The 19,807-nt window shown below is 41.7% G+C and overlaps 1 protein-coding gene across 1 annotated transcript in view; it reads left to right on the forward strand.

Annotated features, from left to right (window-relative positions):
- The window catches only part of SEC63 (SEC63 protein translocation regulator), a 40,391-nt gene that overhangs the window by 16,862 nt on the left and 3,722 nt on the right, over positions 1 to 19,807 (forward strand). The window contains exons 8-19 of the mRNA XM_075268137.1: positions 587 to 695; positions 2,312 to 2,406; positions 2,502 to 2,634; positions 2,729 to 2,821; positions 3,507 to 3,661; positions 7,705 to 7,852; positions 9,239 to 9,321; positions 9,501 to 9,560; positions 14,061 to 14,228; positions 14,803 to 14,952; positions 17,440 to 17,541; positions 19,158 to 19,256. Of these exons, the coding sequence (XP_075124238.1) occupies positions 587 to 695; positions 2,312 to 2,406; positions 2,502 to 2,634; positions 2,729 to 2,821; positions 3,507 to 3,661; positions 7,705 to 7,852; positions 9,239 to 9,321; positions 9,501 to 9,560; positions 14,061 to 14,228; positions 14,803 to 14,952; positions 17,440 to 17,541; positions 19,158 to 19,256 (1,395 nt within the window). The remainder of the gene's footprint in view (positions 1 to 586; positions 696 to 2,311; positions 2,407 to 2,501; positions 2,635 to 2,728; positions 2,822 to 3,506; positions 3,662 to 7,704; positions 7,853 to 9,238; positions 9,322 to 9,500; positions 9,561 to 14,060; positions 14,229 to 14,802; positions 14,953 to 17,439; positions 17,542 to 19,157; positions 19,257 to 19,807) is intronic.

Below are 19,807 nucleotides of genomic sequence, written 5' to 3' on the forward strand. Positions count from 1 at the left end.
CACATAATGGGAAAGCAGACAGTGTGCTGAATTCAGCGCACGGTCGGCTTTCTAGCGGTATGTAAAACCGCATGTGCCAGAGGACATGAAAAGTCCTTTTTAAAGGTTATTATTTTTTTTTTTTTTTTTTTTTTTTTTTTTTTTTTTTTGCTTGCCACATGTTAAACAGTGAAATAACAAACTCTTGTGGAATGGCGATACTTTAAAATTAGCAGTGTTAAGTCAATGGGAAGCAGCGCCACCCAAGTCACTCTGTGTGCTGGCTAGTTGGTTGGTCAGACCTTCTTGCTATAGTTGTCAAATGTGGTTCAATTGGCCCTCATTCTACTGTGTATGGGCTTCATTACTTCTATGATTCTCTTGTTTTATTATCCATTCCCAGTTTTAGCAAAAATGGAAAAATGAAAGCTGAACTTTCATCGGTAGCTATAGGCAAGACGGCTAGAGTTATTACCAGACGTTTCTGCTAAATAAGGCTCATAGTGTGACTGCCCTTGTTTCGATCTATAAAACATGTATCTACATTCAGGGTTTATGTTCCTTTTATAATGATATTTCATACCTTTTTGTCTGAAAAATGTTTTAGGGTTCTTGGTGGTATAAATCTATCAGATATAGCGGAGATCAGATCCTTATTCGAACGACGCAGATCTACACATATTTTGTATATAAGACACGGAACATGGACATGAAACGTGAGTGTATTTTTGGTTTGACACAAACTGGCTGTGAATATGCTTAAGTCGAGCACTGAAAATTCAATTCCTTGCATATTTTAAAGGGACAGAGTGGCTTTCTTTGCATCCCTTTATAAGTTTAGCATTTTTTTTTCTATATCTAAAGTGTCAATTAGAAAGGAAATTCATCAAAAAGAGGTTATGAAGACTTACTAGAACACTGGGGTGTGAGGGGTCTCAAACCTCTATTGGCGTTTAAAACTCTAAAGTCACTAAAACTTTCCACAGCTTTTTAAACAAAGGGTCATTCTAAAGAGTGGTGCTGTTTCTAAAGAACATGGTTCTCTTGCCCTTGTATCAATAGTACATCTGTTTGCTTGCTGATTGCTGGTGGTCAGCTTTTCATAAATCAATAGTGCAGATGAACATAAAAAAAAGTTTGTAATATACTTGATCTTTGCCCCGGGTAAAGAGCTAGCGGTCTTGGTACCATAGCTCTTCACAGTCAGAAGGGCGTTTCTGACACTCTATCAGGACCGTCCTTCAGTACAAGCAGCGCCAATAGCGCTGTGCTCTGAGACCGGGGAGGAACGCCTCCTCCCCTCCTGATAATCATCTATGTGCGAGTACTATGAGCAGAGGGAGGGGGCGTTCCTCCCCGCTCACACAGTACAGCGCTATTGGCGCTGTTTGTACAGAAGGACATTCCTGATAGAGTGTCAGAAACGCCCTTCTGACTGTGAAGAGCTACGGTACCAGGACCGCAAGCTCTTCACCCGGGGCACAGATCGGGAAAGCCGACAGTGCGCTGAATTCAGCGCACTGTTGGCTTTCCAGCAGTATATAGAACTGCCTGTGCCCTGAACCATGAAAGGTCCTCTTTAAGAAATATGCACACTTTTTCATTTGTCAGGCTTGCATATTTTATTACGTAGAAATTTGCAGAGAGGGGAGGAGAAAGTTGCCGTAAAAACACAACTGCTGCAACACTTTTAGCGAGGGAACTCTTCTGACACTGCTGCATCTTTAGGATAAGATTTCACCACTGCACAGAATGAGGGAATAAAAACCTCTTCCTGCTCCCTCTCCCATCTCAACAAATGTATGTATGACCCAAAGTACAGGCTACACTTCTTATGGAGATAACAGTCCAAGTGAAGATGAGGAGCAGAGCAGCCTACGGGGCATTCACACGGAGGAAGTTGGTGCTGATTCTGGCACAATAATTCGAGGCAGAATCAGCGCCGGAAAAAGACTCCCATTGACTTCAGTGGGTTCCGTTTTCTGCGGGAACCCATTGAAGTCAATGGGAGTGTTGTTTTTTTTTGTTTTTTTTTGTTAAACGCTGCTTCTGCCGCGAGTTATCGCGCCAGAATCGGCGCCATCTTCCTCTGTGTGAATGCCCCCTAAGAAGTGGACAAGGAAGCCCTTTTGTTTTAATAAGATTTATTTATTCACCTGTACTATTCATTTCTGAAATGTGGGTTTATAATTGCTGGTACACTTCAAGTTTTTAATGGCTCCATGTATGCATAACCTATTGAGTAAATTTGATGTGTTATAAGCACTGTGTTCTTCTTAACATAAGATGTGTTCTTCTTCCCATGAATCAATTTTTTAAATTTCTTTTTAAGGTCTAATTATGGTCTTATCTGGTGCGTCAGAGTTTGACCCACAATATAATAAAGATGCCACGAGCAGGCCTGCAGATAATATACTTATTCCTCAGGTAATCTACTTACTAATAACATTTGGCAATAAAAACTATTAAATAGGAATCCTCCACAGAACTAAGAACTTTTTTTTTTTTTGTCTCGCCTTTAGCTGATAAGAGAAATTGGTGGTATCAATCTGAAGAAGAATGAACCTCCACTAACCTGTCCATACAGCTTAAAATCCAGAGTCCTTTTACTTGCTCACTTGTCACGGATGCAGATTCCTGAGACTCTAAAAGAAGGTAAGAAATAAGTTTGTGTGGTTTTTTTTTTTTTAAATTTTTTATTTATTTTTTTGTCTAAGCTTACCTTACTTTGCTGGTTTTGTTCTTTCAGATCAGCAGTTTATTCTAAAGAAGTGCCCCGCTTTACTTCAAGAAATGGTTAATGTCATATGTCAACTGATAATTATGGCTCGTAGTCGAGAAGGTAATTTTTTAAATTTTTTTTTTGGTGCCTGACATTAAAGCACCAATGTACTCATTTGACACATAGTAGTTTCTAATGCCATGTGCAGTATTATTCAATGTAGGCCAGTGACGCTAGGTTCACACTAGCGTTCGGGGTCTCCGTTCTGTATGCAGAAGACGGAAACCAGTCAGAGCGGTCTGGCCGTGAGCGTTTTATGCTCTCCACCGCGAAACCGTTTTTTTTAAATCGGACACCGAGTACTGCATGTCCGACTCTGTGTCCGATTTAAAAAAAAAACGGTTTTGCGGCAGAGAGCATCAAACGCTCATGGCCAGACACCTTTCAAACCCATTCAAATGAATGGGTATGAAAGAGTCTTGCATGTTTCCGTCTCCTGCCTCTGTTTTGTGTAGGAAACGGAAACCTGCAGAACGAAGACTGGGCGCAGATGTGAACGAGCCCTTAATAGACAGGATACATGCTCCTTCATCAGAGGTCATGTTGCTGAATGGAGTGCCCTACTGTCAGAAAACTAGACTGTACTTGGTGAGATGTCGGCATATTATTTGTGGATGTTTTATGCAAATTGGTAAAAATAAGGAAGTGTGTAACTTCTTTAAACAATATGTAATTACATTTCTATTGTTCTTTTTATCGGTGAAGTTCATGTTGGTTTGTTTTATTTTTCGTGCTCTTTGTGAAGAGAGGGAGCTCAGGCCACCATCACTTGCCTCTTTGGAGAACTGCATGAAACTGTGTCAGATGATCGTGCAGGGCCTGCAACAGTTCAAATCTCCCTTTATGCAGCTGCCATTTATTGAAGAGGATCATTTAAGACGAGTTTTTAACCACAAAAAGGTACGTTGTTCAATTTTCTAGCTTCTGACCCCAGTTGTTTGCTTAATTTGTTGTAATTATAAATATGTATGAAAGGCACAAAGAAAACTTTTTTGAGGGATATGGTTTTAGCATTAAATATAATGTGGATTTATAATCTACGAGCAAGGACAATTGTGTCTCTGTTTAAACTGAGTCTATCACCTCCTCCAGCCATTTTAAACCACTGTCCTAGTGCTGTAAATGCTTTGATAACTTTTTTAGGTAGACTCAGGAATAACGCTAAGGCCCTACCATGTTGCAGATTTTGCTGCGGTCTTTTGAGCCAAAGTCAGAACTGGATTTGTCAGAAGGGAACTGTCTAAGTACTTTCTTTATATTTTCCATTCCTTTTCAAGCCATTCAGATCTTGGCTCACCCCCCCCCCCCCCCCCCCAAAAAAAAAAAAGCAGCAAAATACTGCAACAAAAAATGCTGTGTTTCCATAACCTGAGGCCTTAGCCTAAAAAGCAGTTTAACCATTTCCGGACCGCCCATAGAGTATATACATCCGGGAAGTGGTTGCCTTGTTCTGACAAGACGTACCTGTACGTCCAGTCAGAACACAGCAGCTGCACGGAGTTCGTGTAGCTGCTTTCATTAGGAGCCACAGCCGGAGCTCCCAGAGAGATAGCAGGGAAGATTTATTACCTCCTCTGCTATCTCGATCGCTCGCTGTGTATACAGCGCTCAATGAGCGCTGTATACACGGCTGTGGACGCAGCCATAATTCAGCTGCCCTCTGACCCGGCAGACACGTGATCCGCTGTGAGCAGTGTCTTGCCAGAGCTGCTGGGTCCTACAGGACCCCAGATCAGCTCTGTATACTGTGTATACAGTGTGCAGGAGTCTGTATTTCTCCTGTAACTGAAGTTAAATGTACCAGCCCCAGTTATAGGAGAAATCAGCCTCAAGTACAAAAAAAAAAAGTGATCAGATGTCCCCAAAGGTCTCTTATCACCTTATGGGGACACAATCTGGGAAAAAAATAAAATAAAAATATAATAAAAAAAGTTTTAAAAAAAATGTAAATAAAATAATAATAATAAATAATACGCTAATAAAACGCCGTTATTAAAGGTTATAGCCCCACCCCCGACGACACCATACAAAATAAAAATTACCGTAACGGAGAGGAAAAACTATATTATAAAGTATTTCAGTGACACTTTGTGTTATTAAATAAAAAAATATATATATATATAAATTGAAAACCAGACACAATTTCCCTCCTATTTTGTTTATATTTTCCTGGATATAAAAAAATTAAAACACATTTGAAAATAAAAATAACATAAAAATAAAGCCCTATGTGTCCCCGAAAAAAGACGCAAAAAATAGTTGACTAAGACATACGAGAAAAATTTTACAGACCTCAAAACCGCACATACATAATAAACCTAAAATGTGTCTGGTCCTGGACCACAAATTGGCCCGGTACTGAAGTGGTTAATTCTTATATGCAAATGTGTAGCACGGGGCATTTCTTCAATTGCTGAGCACTGTCGCATCATTGCCCAGTGGAAACTGATCCTCCAATTGCTCCACCGTCACTGAAACTGCTGCTAAATTCTGGGCATGCGCAGTACGCTCCGGTCCATCTGAGCATACTGCGCGTATGCCATCTGGAGGTTCTTCCCTGAACCCTGGAAGAGAAGGCGATAATGCTTCAATGGGAGAATGGGTGTAGGATGGGACTTCCAGGTAGCGAATGTGCAGTATTCTCGGATGGACTGGAAAGTACTGCACATTTCCAGGATTTTGCAGCAGCTTCAGTTACGTTAGAGCAGTTGAAAGATCAGCTTCTATTGCCTAGGGATGTACTACATCCAGGATGAGCGAGTTTTACCCATGATGCGGTTGTGTACGGCAATTGAAGAAACATTCTCTGTGCTGCAAGCTGCTCATTTGCATAACAAATTTAACTGCTTTTTAGACCCATTTCTTGGGCTTTGAAACACTACAAAGATATGGTTTTAATTGTGAGCACATCCTTTACAGCAGTTGAAAGTGCCTGGGGAAGGTGATAGACTCCCTTTAAAAGAAGTCTGGTATCAGAAGAAATGGTATTAAACTAGTGACAGTACCCTGTACAGCAGCTTCTACACTTTCCAAAGATGCCATTCTTATTCTCTATTGCAGCTCCATTTTCAGGAAATTGAGATTTTATACATATATAAATAAGCTGAAAAGGACTTTAGGGACATGTCTTTTTTCTGCTGGGGCTTCACACAGAACCCTAGCAGGAGAAGAAATGCCCCTAAAACCCTTTTCAGCGAATTTGCATAAGAATAAAATACTGATCTTCATGAAAATGGAGCTGCAATCCAGAATAAGAAAGACCTCTTTGGAAAGTGTAGATGATGCCCTACAAAGTACTGGCATTAGTTTGATACCGATCTTCCTGCTGATAGGCTTCTTTAACCCCTTCCACCGTAAATATTGAAGGCTCCCAAGCTTGTTTGGCATTCATTTGTGTGAAACAGATAAACATTAGGTATTCCTGTGTCCGATAACAGTGATAAAAATTTGAATAAATAATGATTAAAGCAATAGACATTCTCCAAAATGATGTAACTAAACATACACCTGGCCACGCAAAAAACTCCCTATGCATCTCTGTATACGGAAATATACAAAAGTTCTGGGTGTCAGAATATGGCCACTTTTAGAAAAAAGAGTGTTTTGTTTTTTTCTTGCCAAGTTTTGTTTTTTTTGTTAAAGGGATCCTATCACTCAGACATGATTTTTTTTCTAAGTTCCACGTCGGAATAGCCTTAAGAAAGGCTATTCGTCTCCAACCTTTCGTCGTCTTCTCCGCGCCGCCGTTCGCCTACAATCCCGGTTCTTGTTGGTATGCTAATGAGATCTCTCGCAGCACAGTATTGCAAGCGGCCATTTTCTCATGGCCTGTGGGCATGCGCGGTCTGCTCTGCCCAAGGCCCGAGGCCTTAGAAGTTACAAGCCACAGCCGGAAGAAAAGGCTGAAGATGACGCTGCTGAAGAAGAGGAGGCAGTGCTGGAGAGAGTTCTTTCATAGCATTGGGGACGCCCCTAGTGCTGTCTGAGTGCTGGAGCCTGCTCCCCAGTGCTGCAAGAGAGCTCATTAGCATACCGACAAGTACCGGGATTGTAGGCGAACACCAGCACGGAGAAGACGACGAAAGGTAGGAGACGAATAGCCTTTCTTAAGGCTATTCCGACGTGATACTTAGATAAAATCATGTGTGAGTGATAGGATCCCTTTAAGGGGATAAAATGCAAATAAAACTATATTAATTTGACATCGCCGGAGTCGTACTGAAACATAGATTACAGGTGACATGCCATTTTGACTGCATAGTGAACGCTGTAAAATGAAACCTGTAACGGGGTGTTCAAATTTGCACCCTTGTCCACCCTCCGGGTTTCTCTCCTATTACCCAGAGAAACTGCACAGGGGACAGCTGTCCGTTTTAAAACCAATTCATTTGAAGGTGTTTTAAAAGCAAACTGTCAGTGTCTGTATGCAGCCTCTCTGCGAGGAAACCTTTTTTTGGGGGGGCTGGACACGGTCTGCTCCTGAGAAAGTGAAAAAATGTTTTGTTTTGTTTTTTTCTTTTTCAATTCTACCCCATTCGGAATCCTTTTTCCGACTTCCTAGTACATTATACTGAATAATTAATGGTACCATTATGAAGAACAATTTGTCCTGCAAACATTCAATCCGTGCAGGTTAGGTGAATTTAGTTTTGGGCTGCATACTCTAAACCAAGTGTAAGAGAGTGCTGGGTGCTGGTGAGGGTTTAATGGTGGACAACTAGATTAATAATTCTCTGATCACATGCCAATATTGGCCCATCATTGCTGGATCTGGTATTGGAGATATCAGCAAGGGATTCACTAGTGTGACAATGACTTCTTTTATTCTTAACCAGCTAGATATCCCTTGCAGAGAAATGTGCCACAAATTCAACTTTTTATTGTATGATTTTGAATATAGAATTTTATTTCTTTTTTTTTTTTCCAATCCTATTGGTTCATAGTTTAAAATCAAGACCATTCGGGATCTAGTCAGTATGAAGGAGTCAGATCGTCGTCTGCTGTTCAGCTTTCTTGAGGATAGCAGTTATGAGGAGTTGGTAGCAGTTCTTGGTAGTTTTCCACATGTTACAATGGAGGTAAAACCACAAGGTAGGTGGGACTTTTTGGTCAGCCATGTTTTTCGGTGTTTCGTGTCCATGAATGAATGCCCTTTTAAGATCTTTGCTTTCTATTTCAAGGGGTTTTCTGAGGTACACATATTGATGATCTATCCTTAGAATAGGTTATCAATGTGTGATCAGTAAGGGTCTGAAGTCTAGAACTTCCACAAATCAGCTGGTTGAAGAGGCTGCAGCATTTGGGTGAGAGCTGAGGCCTCTTCATTGAATACCAAGCACAGCACAGTACATATTGTAGGGGCTGTGCTTGGTAATGTAGCTCAGTCACTTTCACTTAAATGGGACTGTACTGCTATTTTAAGGGAACAAGGAAATGGTCACAATGCCTGTGAGTGCCATAACTTCTTTAAACAGTTGATTGTCTGGGGTCCCAGGTGACCTTGCATCATATTTCTTGGACGTTCCAATTGACTTACATTCTGTTCTACTTCATTGCACCATATCCGATGTACTGAGGAAGGTCCGTAGGACCAAAACCTTTATTATTGTTATTTAGACGTAGTAAAACTCTTTGGAAGTCTACATTGAGTGCCGAAAATTTGCTACTGGGATCGTGTCAGAACCCTGCCTTGCCAATTACACGGATGACCTACTCTAATGATACCATCATTATGTAAGCCGTAGAATGCCTTAGAGTATGTTCACACACAGTATTTTTAGACAGATTTTGAGGCCAACTCGTCCATTCGTTTCCCCGTTTTAAAATAATACCCTAGAAACGATTATTCAAATGATACTTACGATGAGCAGTTGTGCACTGTCGGATGTCATCTTGCTGTCACGCCTTCCTCTTCTTTCTTCTTCCAGTGACATCCTCCTGTCCTCGCTCTTCCACGCCTTGATCTTCTGTTCTTCCGGCGGGTTGTGTTTAAATCCCACACGTGCGCAGTATCGCTTCCTCCGGAGCGCTACTGCGCGCGCTGCGGCGCCATTTTTGTTGTAGCTCTAAGTACCCCTTGGAAGTATGAACTTCTTCATTCCGGATGAACAGAAAATCAAGGCGTGGACGAGCGAGGACAGGAGGGCTTCGCTGAAAGAAGAGGAAGGCGTGCCAGCAAGATGTCATCCAACCGTGCACAGGTAAGTATCATTTGAATAAATGTTTTTAGGGTATTATTTTAAAATGAGGGGGGGGGGGGTGAAATGGGATTAGCGGGGCTCATACAGCATAATTTTGCCCCTTTAAATCCACATAAACTAGCAGTATAGATAGGATCCTTGAGATGGGACAACTCCTTTAATGATAAAATGGTTATGATGTATTTACATGAAGCTTGACTTTTCCTGGTACAGTTTCAGCCTATAAGGTGGTCCGCTTGTTATGAAGGTCTTACAGGACTCTATTTATTTGTTACAGTGCTAGATGATGAAGACAGTAACAATATTACAGTGGGATCCCTTGTCACTGTTCTTGTCACCCTTAAAAGACAAACAATGGCGGTAAGTAGGAAAAATAAAGAACATCCTAATGAAGTAATAGAATTCAATCTCTGATATAGAAGGTTTATTTTAGATTTTTTGCATAAATATTTAACTATCTATAAAGCTTAAAGTGTACTTTGAAAATATACTGTAGGAGTTTTTTTAGCTTGTCAATTTCTGTTTCTTTCATAACATAGGAGGTGTTTGAGAAGGAACAGTCTGCTTGCTCTGCTGAAGACCAGCCAGTTGAAGAAGGGGTATGTGTACTGCTTCTTGTTGAAGTCTATTTTACCCTCTTGTCATTTGTGTACCTAGTGACTAGATATTAGAAAGTGTAACAGTAGGCATGTCATGATTCACCAGTACAGTATTCACTATTAACAATGCAACTAAAAAGAAACTATCTCTGTGCAGTTATGTGAAACGATACATCCATGAAGCTCACTTGGCAAAGATTTGCGTTAGCAGACACATCTGTCTTTTTAGCATGTTATCTTTGGTTAAGAGTCCAATGGGCTGATGTCCCCCATCAGGGGTCCATTATAAAAAGAGCAGTCTCAGCAGCCCGATGGCAGTGAATGTAGCTCCAGTCATTCAGGCACACTACCATTCATTCATGGGGAGAATGCAGGTGGACTTTTGGTCCCTCATTCTCCTATTAGTGGGGAAAGTCAGTGGACTGACCACCAGTGGTTTGACACATATATCCTATACACAGCATAAGTTTTTGAATTGGGGCAACTGTTTTAAGCCAAATTTTACAGGAAAAATACTGTTATTAGCACAATTATCAATATTCTGTGCATGTTTTCTGGAGTTAATGATGAAAGGCAAAAAATACAAGTACTTACCTGAAGAGAGTTCAGCAATCTCTGTAAAGTCTTATAAAATCTGGCAGACAAAAGAAAAGCAGGCCTGCATTTTGGTTTGAACTGTTAAGAACATGTGTCAAACACAGGGCCATTTGTCAAATCCGGCCTTTTTTTGTGGCGTCTGCAATGAAGTGATTTGAGGCGATGGCCTCGGCGGCAGTTCATGGCATGAACTGGGGGACAGCATTCTTGTTTGTTCAGGTGTTACCTGTTATATTATTGCACTAGATAGTGGACGATAATTTACTCATCTGTCCACACGCCTGTCCAGGCCGGTCTCCAATTCCACCTCTAGGTGGGGCTGCACATTATGTCCTGGCGCTCTTCAGTGTCTGATTAGAGTCTAGACCAAGAACTCTACCATAGTTTCCTACATAAACCATCAGGGGGACACCAGGAGCCGAGTGGCCATCGTCAGGGTCTGAGGTTGCTAGGTGGGGTGGCATAGACTCATAAGTCCACATTTTTAGTCCAAAAAGGTAGAGTTTTATTTTTATTTTTTTGCAGCAACCAAAGAGAAAAAAAAACCATACAAAAATAAACACCTGCCCGGTTAGGCTCTAACTAAACACATAAATAGGTTACCTCACCTATAATAGCAGATTCAATAGCAAAATTGAATGGTACAAGACACAGCTCCCACAGTGTGACCTTCCAGCTGGCCCTGCAGCCCAGCTCTGTCCAAAGTCTTGCTGCTGGAGCTGACCTTTTAAACCTCACTGATGAGGACAATCCACAGAAGCTGACACACTGCAGAAACATCCACAATGTGTGGACTGGAGGGGGTGTGGAATGACAGGTCCCACTGCCATTCCTACCTGCCATTCCTAAAAAATCCAGCCCAATACTAAGCATGTAACAAAATGCTCAGCAGACAAAAGCTGTCTGCTGAGAACAAGTCATTCCTGGACTTTCACTCATCTTGCCCACCTGAGTAGTCTGGGTGAGATGTACACCCCCTCCATTATTATTATTATTTGCCGGCCATCGGCTTACACCATGCAATAGGCTGTTGCATTCCACCTTACCTCGTCTGTGTTTAATGGCGTGGCTGTTGAAGCTGAGGTCCTGATGTGTTGTGGTTTTTTGGATCCTGTTACCCAGACTATTCTCAAAGCCCAAAAACTCCAGTCTGCAATGTTATTGCATGTGGTAGGCCTACATACAGTGGTGTGTGAGTCATGATTTCCATCCTCTCTCCTTTAAAGGACCTTTCACGTCCTCTGGCACATGCGGTGTAATACACCGCTAGAAAGCCGACAATGCGCTGAATTCAGCTTTCCCGTTCTGTGCCCCAGCTGAAGAGCTATTGGTGCAGTTACCATAGCTCTTCAGTGTCACTGCGTCATGGCTGGGTGGTAAGGAACGGTAACGGCACTGATGGCTCTTCAGTGGGGGCACAGAACGGGAAAGCCCATAGTGTGCTGAATTCGGCGCATTGTCAGGTTTCTAGTGTTGTATTACACCGCATTTGCCTGAGGACGTGAAAGGTCCTCTTTAAGTCGTCCCAGGATTCTGGCCTTTCTCTAGTCCATATAACAATAATTACAAAACAAAAAGGTGTACTGAGGTTTGTCCTTACTTTTGGTTGCAAGGACTAAAACTTAACTTTTATTGATAATGATGCACAAAGCATAAAAATTATACACTCACCGGCCACTTTATTAGGTACACCATGCTAGTAACGGGTTGGACCCCCTTTTGCCTTCAGAACTGCCTCAATTCTTCGTGGCATAGATTCAACAAGGTACTGCAAGGATTCCTCAGAGATTTTGGTCCATATTGACATGATGGCATCACACAGTTGCCGCAGATTTGTCGGCTGCACATCCATGATGCGAATTTCCCGTTCCACCACATCCCAAAGATGCTCTATTGGATTGAGATCTGGTGACTGTGGAGGCCATTGGAGTACAGTGAACTCATTGTCATGTTCAAGAAACCAGTCTGAGATTATTCCAGCTTTATGACATGGCGCATTATCCTGCTGAAAGTAGCCATCAGATGTTGGGTACATTGTGGTCATAAAGGGATGGACATGGTCAGCAACAATACTCAGGTAGGCTTTGGCGTTGCAACAATGCTCAATTGGTACCAAGGGGCCCAAAGAGTGCCAAGAAAATATTCCCCACACCATGACACCACCACCACCAGCCTGAACCGTTGATACAAGGCAGGATGGATCCATGCTTTCATGTTGTTGACGCCAAATTCTGACCCTACCATCCGAATGTCGCAGCAGAAATCGAGACTCATCAGACCAAGCAACGTTTTTCCAATCTTCAATTGTCCAATTTCGATGAGCTTGTGCAAATTGTAGCCTCAGTTTCCTGTTCTTAGCTGAAAGGAGTGGCACCCGGTGTGGTCTTCTGCTGCTGTAGCCCATCTGCCTCAAAGTTCGACGTACTGTGCGTTCAGACATGCTCTTCTGGCTACCTTGGTTGTAACGGGTGGCTATTTGAGTCACTGTTGCCTTTCTATCAGCTCGAACCAGTCTGGCCATTCTCCTCTGACCTCTGGCATCAACAACGCATTTCCGCCCACAGAACTGCCGCTCACTGGATGTTTTTTCTTTTTCGGACCATTCTCTGTAAACCCTAGAGATGGTTGTGCGTGAAAATCCCAGTAGATCAGCAGTTTCTGAAATGCTCAGACCAGCCCTTCTGGCACCAACAACCATGCCACGTTCAAAGGCACTCAAATCACCTTTCTTCCCCATACTGATGCTCGGTTTGAACTGCAGGAGATTGTCTTGACCATGTCTACATGCCTAAATGCACTGAGTTGCCGCCATGTGATTGGCTGATTAGAAATTAAGTGTTAACGAGCAGTTGGACAGGTGTACCTAATAAAGTGGCCGGTGAGTGTATGTGTGTACGATATATTGGGATGACACTAGATCTCAGAAAAGGATTACCCCACTCTGATATATTCAACCCTTAATTGTAATAGTAGTGCTAGCTCCTATATTTTATGGGACAGCACTAAGATTTGAAGACTGACCTCTACACATTTTCTAGTCCAGCTGAACCGAGGACTTGGTCTGTTTTCACTTAAAGAGGACCTTTCAGATCCTCAGACACATGCAGTTTTATATTTCGCTAGAAAGCTGACAGTGCACTGTTGGCTTCCCCGTTATGTGCCCAGGGGCTTGAGATATTGGTGCTGCTGCCGATGTCTGTCCACTATCAGAAGGGCATTCCCGACAGTCTAGCTGGGCTGTGAGTAATACTCCATCGATGATGCTAAGCTATGAGGAACGACCCCCCCCGCCTCATCGTCGCTGGGCGGTAAGCAATGCCCCCTCTGATGGTACAGGGCTGTGCACAAATACTGTCAGGAGGGGTTTTTTTTCACAGCCCAGCTAGACTATCAGGGACACTCTTCTGACAGTGGGCAGATATCGGTGCCATTATAATGGCCCTGGGACACATGACAGGAAAGCTGATAGTGCACTGAAGTCAGTGCAGTCAGCTTACTAGTGGTATATAAAACCGCATGTGCCTGAGGACATGAAAGGTCCTCTTTCTGGTGCAGGTGTCTGCCCTTTATATTCTTTTTCAGAAGACCCTGGCCTTCTGGCTTGAGGTGAAAATACATCTTCAGGGAAAGCTCCTCCCTCCTTACCATTCTCCTGGGAGACCTTAACCTCATCCTTGAGGTGCATCATTTTTGAGCGTTTGCACCAGTTCTCCCTTCACCTTCAGTTTAGGAAAATTACCATTACTTCCATGCACAGGGTCTCCAAACGGGCTGCCCTGTCCTGGAAGCCTCCCTTTAAATTGTGTGATTTGAACTCTTGTATTTTTTATTTTATTTGTATTTTTAAAGACTTACCGGTAAAACGTCTATTGGACAGGGACTTATGTTTTACTTTATTTACAGCAAGGGGATGGTGGCAAAAAAAGCAAAGGTTGGCAGCAAAAAAATAAAACTGCAAAAAAGTCTTCCAAATCAAAGAAGAAGAAACCATTGAAAAAAAAGCCCACTGCCCCGCCTGCATTACAGCAGAAACAAGGAAAGCCGAAGCACGCTAATGATATCATTGCAAATGTGAGAATTTTCTTCTTTGTCATTTCTTACTCTACATGTCAGTTTTCTGAATTTATTAGAGTGCAGTAAGAAACATTTTTATAGTAGCATGTAAGAAGCAAATCTAGCCATCTTTTATATAAGGCAGTTTAAAGGTGTTGTAGGATTACAGTGGCATGTAATACTTCTCTATACGATCCACCATTCACAATAGGTAATCATCACACAGCAGCATCTTTCCCTTCCCTGCACATTGAGCTCTGCACAAGTAACAGTATGCCTAGAAAGCTTTCCATGACAAGTCAAATGGTTTTATTTTAAACGATTTTGAGGAATCCATTCCAATCAGTCATTCGACTATTTCTGTCTATTGGGCATGCTATAGAGCACATCTTTAAATGCTCAGACATGATGGCTCTCTCAATAATCTTGTGCAAAAAATAGAATAATAAAGTCTACAATCAGAAAATGTAAACAAGATTAGAAATAAAGAACCTGTAAGGAAGTAACAAACTCAAGTACCCTCCTTATTCATCTGTAAAGCTGTGATCAAATTAGTTCAAGATAATAGTATAACTCCTTGATATTTCATTAGGATATTGCATCAAAGGAAGAGGAGGAGGATGTTTCTGACAAAGGTAGTGATTCTGAAGACGAAGATACTAATCGGGATTCCCAGAGTGATGGTAGTGACAAGGATTCTGACAGGGAGAATGATGACAAGCAAGGCAAAGACGATGAAGCGGTAAGCTCTTGTTTAGAATGTACACACCCTTTGTTGGTCAGTTAGTAAAGTCGAAATTGGCTTTTGTATATTGGAGCATTTAAGATAATTCACTTGAATAGGATTTGTGACTGTTCCATTCATATAAATAGGTTGTTAAGAAATCTGTGCACATGCTGCAGAAACAACCCCATTCTGATGATAAAATTTTTCTATCACAGTGAATTTACCCATCACTTTAAGATTGGTGGTGGTCTGGTCTCTGAAACTCGCACTGATCCTGAGAATAAAGCCTCCACAAACTTTCTCAGCACATCCGCTTCATAGCCACCTACAGGAAAATGCAGCATTGTTCCAGTCAAATGAACCAGCAGCGGGGCAACACGGTGGCTCAGTGGTTAGCACTGCAGCCTTGCAGTGCTGGAGTCCTGGGTTCAAATCCAGGAACCACATCTGCAAGGAGTTTGCATGTTCTTCCCATGTTTGCGTGGATTTCCTCCCATTCTATAAAGACATACTGATAGGAAGGAAAAAAAAAAGAAAGTACATTGTGATCCCTATATGGGGCTCACAATCTACATTTAAAAAGAAAATAAAAATTAACCAGCACCACAGCCCCTTGATTATATATCAGCCATTTCTGTAGAAGATGAGAAAACCCCTTCAAGTTTATGAGTAACTTGATTGTGCTAGTGTTTTAAAGTGATTATACAGGACTTCAAAAACATGGCAGCTTTTTTTCTCCGTATGGATTGACAATCATGTCATGCAACTCAGTCTCATTCATTTTAATAGGATGGGTCACTGGCATTGCCATGTTACCAACAGATGTGAAGTCACTTCCTGAGAAGAAGAAAGCAGCCATGTCTTCAAAGTCCTGCACAACCACTTAGCGATAAAAGACGTAATAATACATCCTGGCTGCCTGAGCTTTACTGGCTAAGGATGTACTATGACACCCTGTGTAGCCCGCCCACTATTAACTATGTGAGCAGGGCATCCAGAGCAGTTGTTAACTGTAACTGACGGCTAACACCCTGGTCTGAGTGGAGTTCTGATCGGGAGTTTTTAACCCCTTTGTGTGCCATCTAAGGGTTTTCCCAATTAAATACGCCCACAGTAACCATTCCTGGAAACCCCGTTCCCTAGTGGGACATGACATTAAAAAAAAAAAGTGGTAAAGAAAATTAATAAACGAGTGAAGCCCCCCAAAATGTCCCTTTCCTATATTAACCCCTTCCCGTCATTGGCACTTTTTGACTTCTTGACCAAGCTCGATTTTTCAAAACTGATGTGTCACTTTATGTGGCAATTACTTTGGAATGCTTTAACTTAACAAAGTGATTTTGAGATTGTTTTTTTCGTAACACATTATACTTCATGTTAGTAGTAAATTTTGGTTGATATGTTTTGTGTTTAATTATGAAAAAATAGGAATAGGGCATTTTGCAGGTTTTTGAACAAAAGCTCTATCCCCTCCTGGCTTTGGCTCAAAAAAACAAACAAAAAAACACATCTGCAACAAAAAAGCTGTATTTCCACAATGTGTGGCCTTGTCCTTAAAGGGATTGTCCCACGTCGCATACTCACCAGTCTTCGTTGTTGAAAAATCTTCCGGCTTCCGGCTTTGTTGCGTCATTGGTGGGCGGGGTCACATATGCAAAGCCAAGCGGCGAGATGCCGCTGGCCATGCGTGCGCGCTCATAGACCAGTCTAGCCTTCACAATGCAAATACAGACCCGACATCTGCCTCTCTCTATTACAGCGGACACCGGGTCTGTATTCGCATTGCGAAGGCTACACTGGTCTATGAGTGTGCCCGCAGGGCCAGCGGCATCTCGCCGCTGGCTGTGCATATGTGAATACAAACCCGGCATCCACTGTAATAGAGAGGCAGATGCCGGGGAGTGTAGACGCCGGCACAGATGCACAGACGCTGGCACAGGTGCCTGCAACATCGCTATGCTTCTGCCCTGCATGAAGCCAGCAGCAGCTGAAGCGATGCTGTTATTCCGCTCCTGCCGCTGCTGGCTTCATGCAACCCTCCCCGGCATCTGCCTATTACAGCGGATGCCGGTCTGCATTGGCGGCCCCTTCCCCCCCAAAGGGTAAATTACCCCCCCAACCAGGCTCGCTCCTGTGCACATAGCCCCTCCCCCCCTCAGAGCAGCAGATACATCACTTGACTTATGAGCAGATAAGTCAAGGGATGTGTCCCAAAAAAATGAATAAAGTAAGATAGTAGACAAACAAAGCAGTTTTGCTGAAGCAGTGTATTTAGGAAAAGTCTTACATTCACATTAACAAACAGTATAGATAGGATCCTTGTGATGGGACAACCCCTTTAAGTAGTAAATTAAACTTTTATGACATAGACCTGATATCCAAAGATTTTTGTTAAAGGAGGGACATCTGGGTCTTTATTTTGTTTTAAGCTAAATTGATTTTAAATATGTATGACGTGTAATTGACATGTTTCTATTATTGTTGTATTTTTTTTCCTTAAAGGAGTGGCAAGAATTGCAACAAAGCATTCAGCGTAAAGATCGAGCACTACTAGAAACCAAATCTAAAGTAACACATCCTGTTTATAGTTTATATTTTCCAGAGGTAATGTCTATCATAAATTGAAGTCCAATTTTCTTTATATTTATCACAACAATTTAGAGAGATTGTGTTCAAAATTCTATAGGGCAGACTTATAAAGACTATTGTTTCACTAGAAGTAGGGGAGTTGTGCTCACTGCTATTGTGCACACTATGATCTAGAATCTCAAATCTATGCCAGGTACGAGCTGGCGCAAACTATAAGTCTGCTGAGCTGCAAGTGTTAATGTCCCTTCCAATATGTGCCATGCCAATGTTGCCACTTGTCAGAAAATCCGTGTGTGGCACACTAAAATTTGCAGCTTTATTCGTTCTGCCAGAAAGTGACATAACATTTATTATAATTTTAACCTACATTTTCCCCATGTGTAAGAATGGTACACATTGTTATTTAATGCATTTACAATATAAGGCATAACAAGACTTTTTCAGAAATATGTAGAAAGGACTGTAAAAAGAAACCTACGAGGGCTATTCGGGGCACTAACTTACCCACATGTCATTATGAATTAGTGGCTTAATGTCCGAAGTAGCCCTGTTCTAATTCTGTCTGTAGCCACATTGAAGATCAAACCTTTATAGTTAGAGATAATTCCATTTCTTCTGACACATCTGTGAGGTGGGAAGTACATCTTGGCATTACGGAGTACGTTTCGAGGTGTAGTGCATGCACTCTGAAATGCATAGATGTGCGGGTACAGGGTATAAAATTATAAAGAGCTCCGTGAGGCGCCATGTGTAAACCCTATTTTAGCAGTCCGCCTCTTCTTTGTTCTGGTCTTCCTACAGACCAGAACAACGGACAGGCTGTGCTAAGGAGAAATAAAAATGATCCAGTCAGTAATAACACTCTTTCTACAGCTTCCAACTTCTTTATCTTTAGAGATGTTGATTAATCAGACATATGGGGTTTGATGCAAAGTTAAAATTGAACAGCTAGTCGTCTTGTACTCAAATAGGGAATAGAGAAATTTGCCATACAATGAAAAACGACAAGTCAGATTAAAGCTTTTGCTGTTTCCTCTGTCCTAAATCTTTTCTGCCAAACCTGTTTGTTATGTCAGAGGCACTGGCAGAAGTTTAAATTCAGAACATATGTTTTCATTGCATAGCTGTACAAGTCCTACATATCCTGTTTTTTAGGTGTAGAACAAGGCATCTTACAAAAAGAGTTGCTGAAATGTAGTTCTGTGAAATGGAAACCTGGTGAATGTTTTCTGGCAGGACCTACCTTACTTGATGTTGGTTGTATGTTTTGTAGTTGCTGCACAGCAACGCCATGACCAAGGGATTGTCCAACTCCTCTAGAAACTACAAAAAGTTACTGCAGATGGTCTTAGTTACAAAATAGCATAACTCACCTTTAACAGAACCTCTATTCCAGGCACTCGTATGCCATTTGTGAACTGGTCATCACAAAGGCCAGTGACTGACTGATCACAAATGAAGCATCAGCACTTCCAATCTAATAAAAAAACAGAGTAACAGGGGACCTAAAAAAAAAATTTGAAGCTTTTCATTAATGTTTGTTAAATGTTGTATTTATAGTGGTAACAATACAAAAAGTAAACGTTACTAAAACCTTATTGGATTGTTTACATATTCACTTATTGTTGTAGGAAAAGCAAGAATGGTGGTGGATTTACATCGCGGACAGAAAGGATCAAACATTAATATCTATGCCCTATCATGTGTGTACACTAAAGGATCAAGAAGAGGTGAGGTCATTGCTGGTTAGGTCGGGCAAATAGTCTCATAGGGATAGTCTATGCTATAAAAACTATGACAGCACTTGGTAGAACTGTCAGTGACTGACTGCTTCACCCCCAAGTGTGTGAGAAGAACTATTGAAGATCCTTCCTCCCAACCACAGTCAGGCTGTATAATCAACATCAGGCTAAATGGAGATCACTCCGCACAGAGAACTGAAGTTTTTCTTTCGTTGTTATGACTCCTAGTATCTTCCCTTTTTTTTTTTTTTTTTTTTTGTATTCTGAGTTTTGTATGTGTTTTTGTTTCTTGTACTATTATTGCATTATCTATGCTGCAATACACTGAATTTTTCCATGGTGGGACTATTAAAGGAGCTCTATCATTGGGAAAATTCATTTTTAACTAAGCACGTACTTACATAGCCTTTAGAAAGGCTGTTTCACACATACCTTTTGTATGTAAATTGCATCAGTAGTTTTTGAATGAGCCCGTTTTTATCCACATGCTAATTAGACTCCAGCGTGCACAGGAAGTTCTCAGCAAGCACTCCTCTCTG

Source organism: Leptodactylus fuscus, chromosome 3 (genome assembly GCF_031893055.1).
Source record: "Leptodactylus fuscus isolate aLepFus1 chromosome 3, aLepFus1.hap2, whole genome shotgun sequence".
NCBI classification, from domain to species: Eukaryota; Metazoa; Chordata; class Amphibia; order Anura; family Leptodactylidae; genus Leptodactylus; species Leptodactylus fuscus.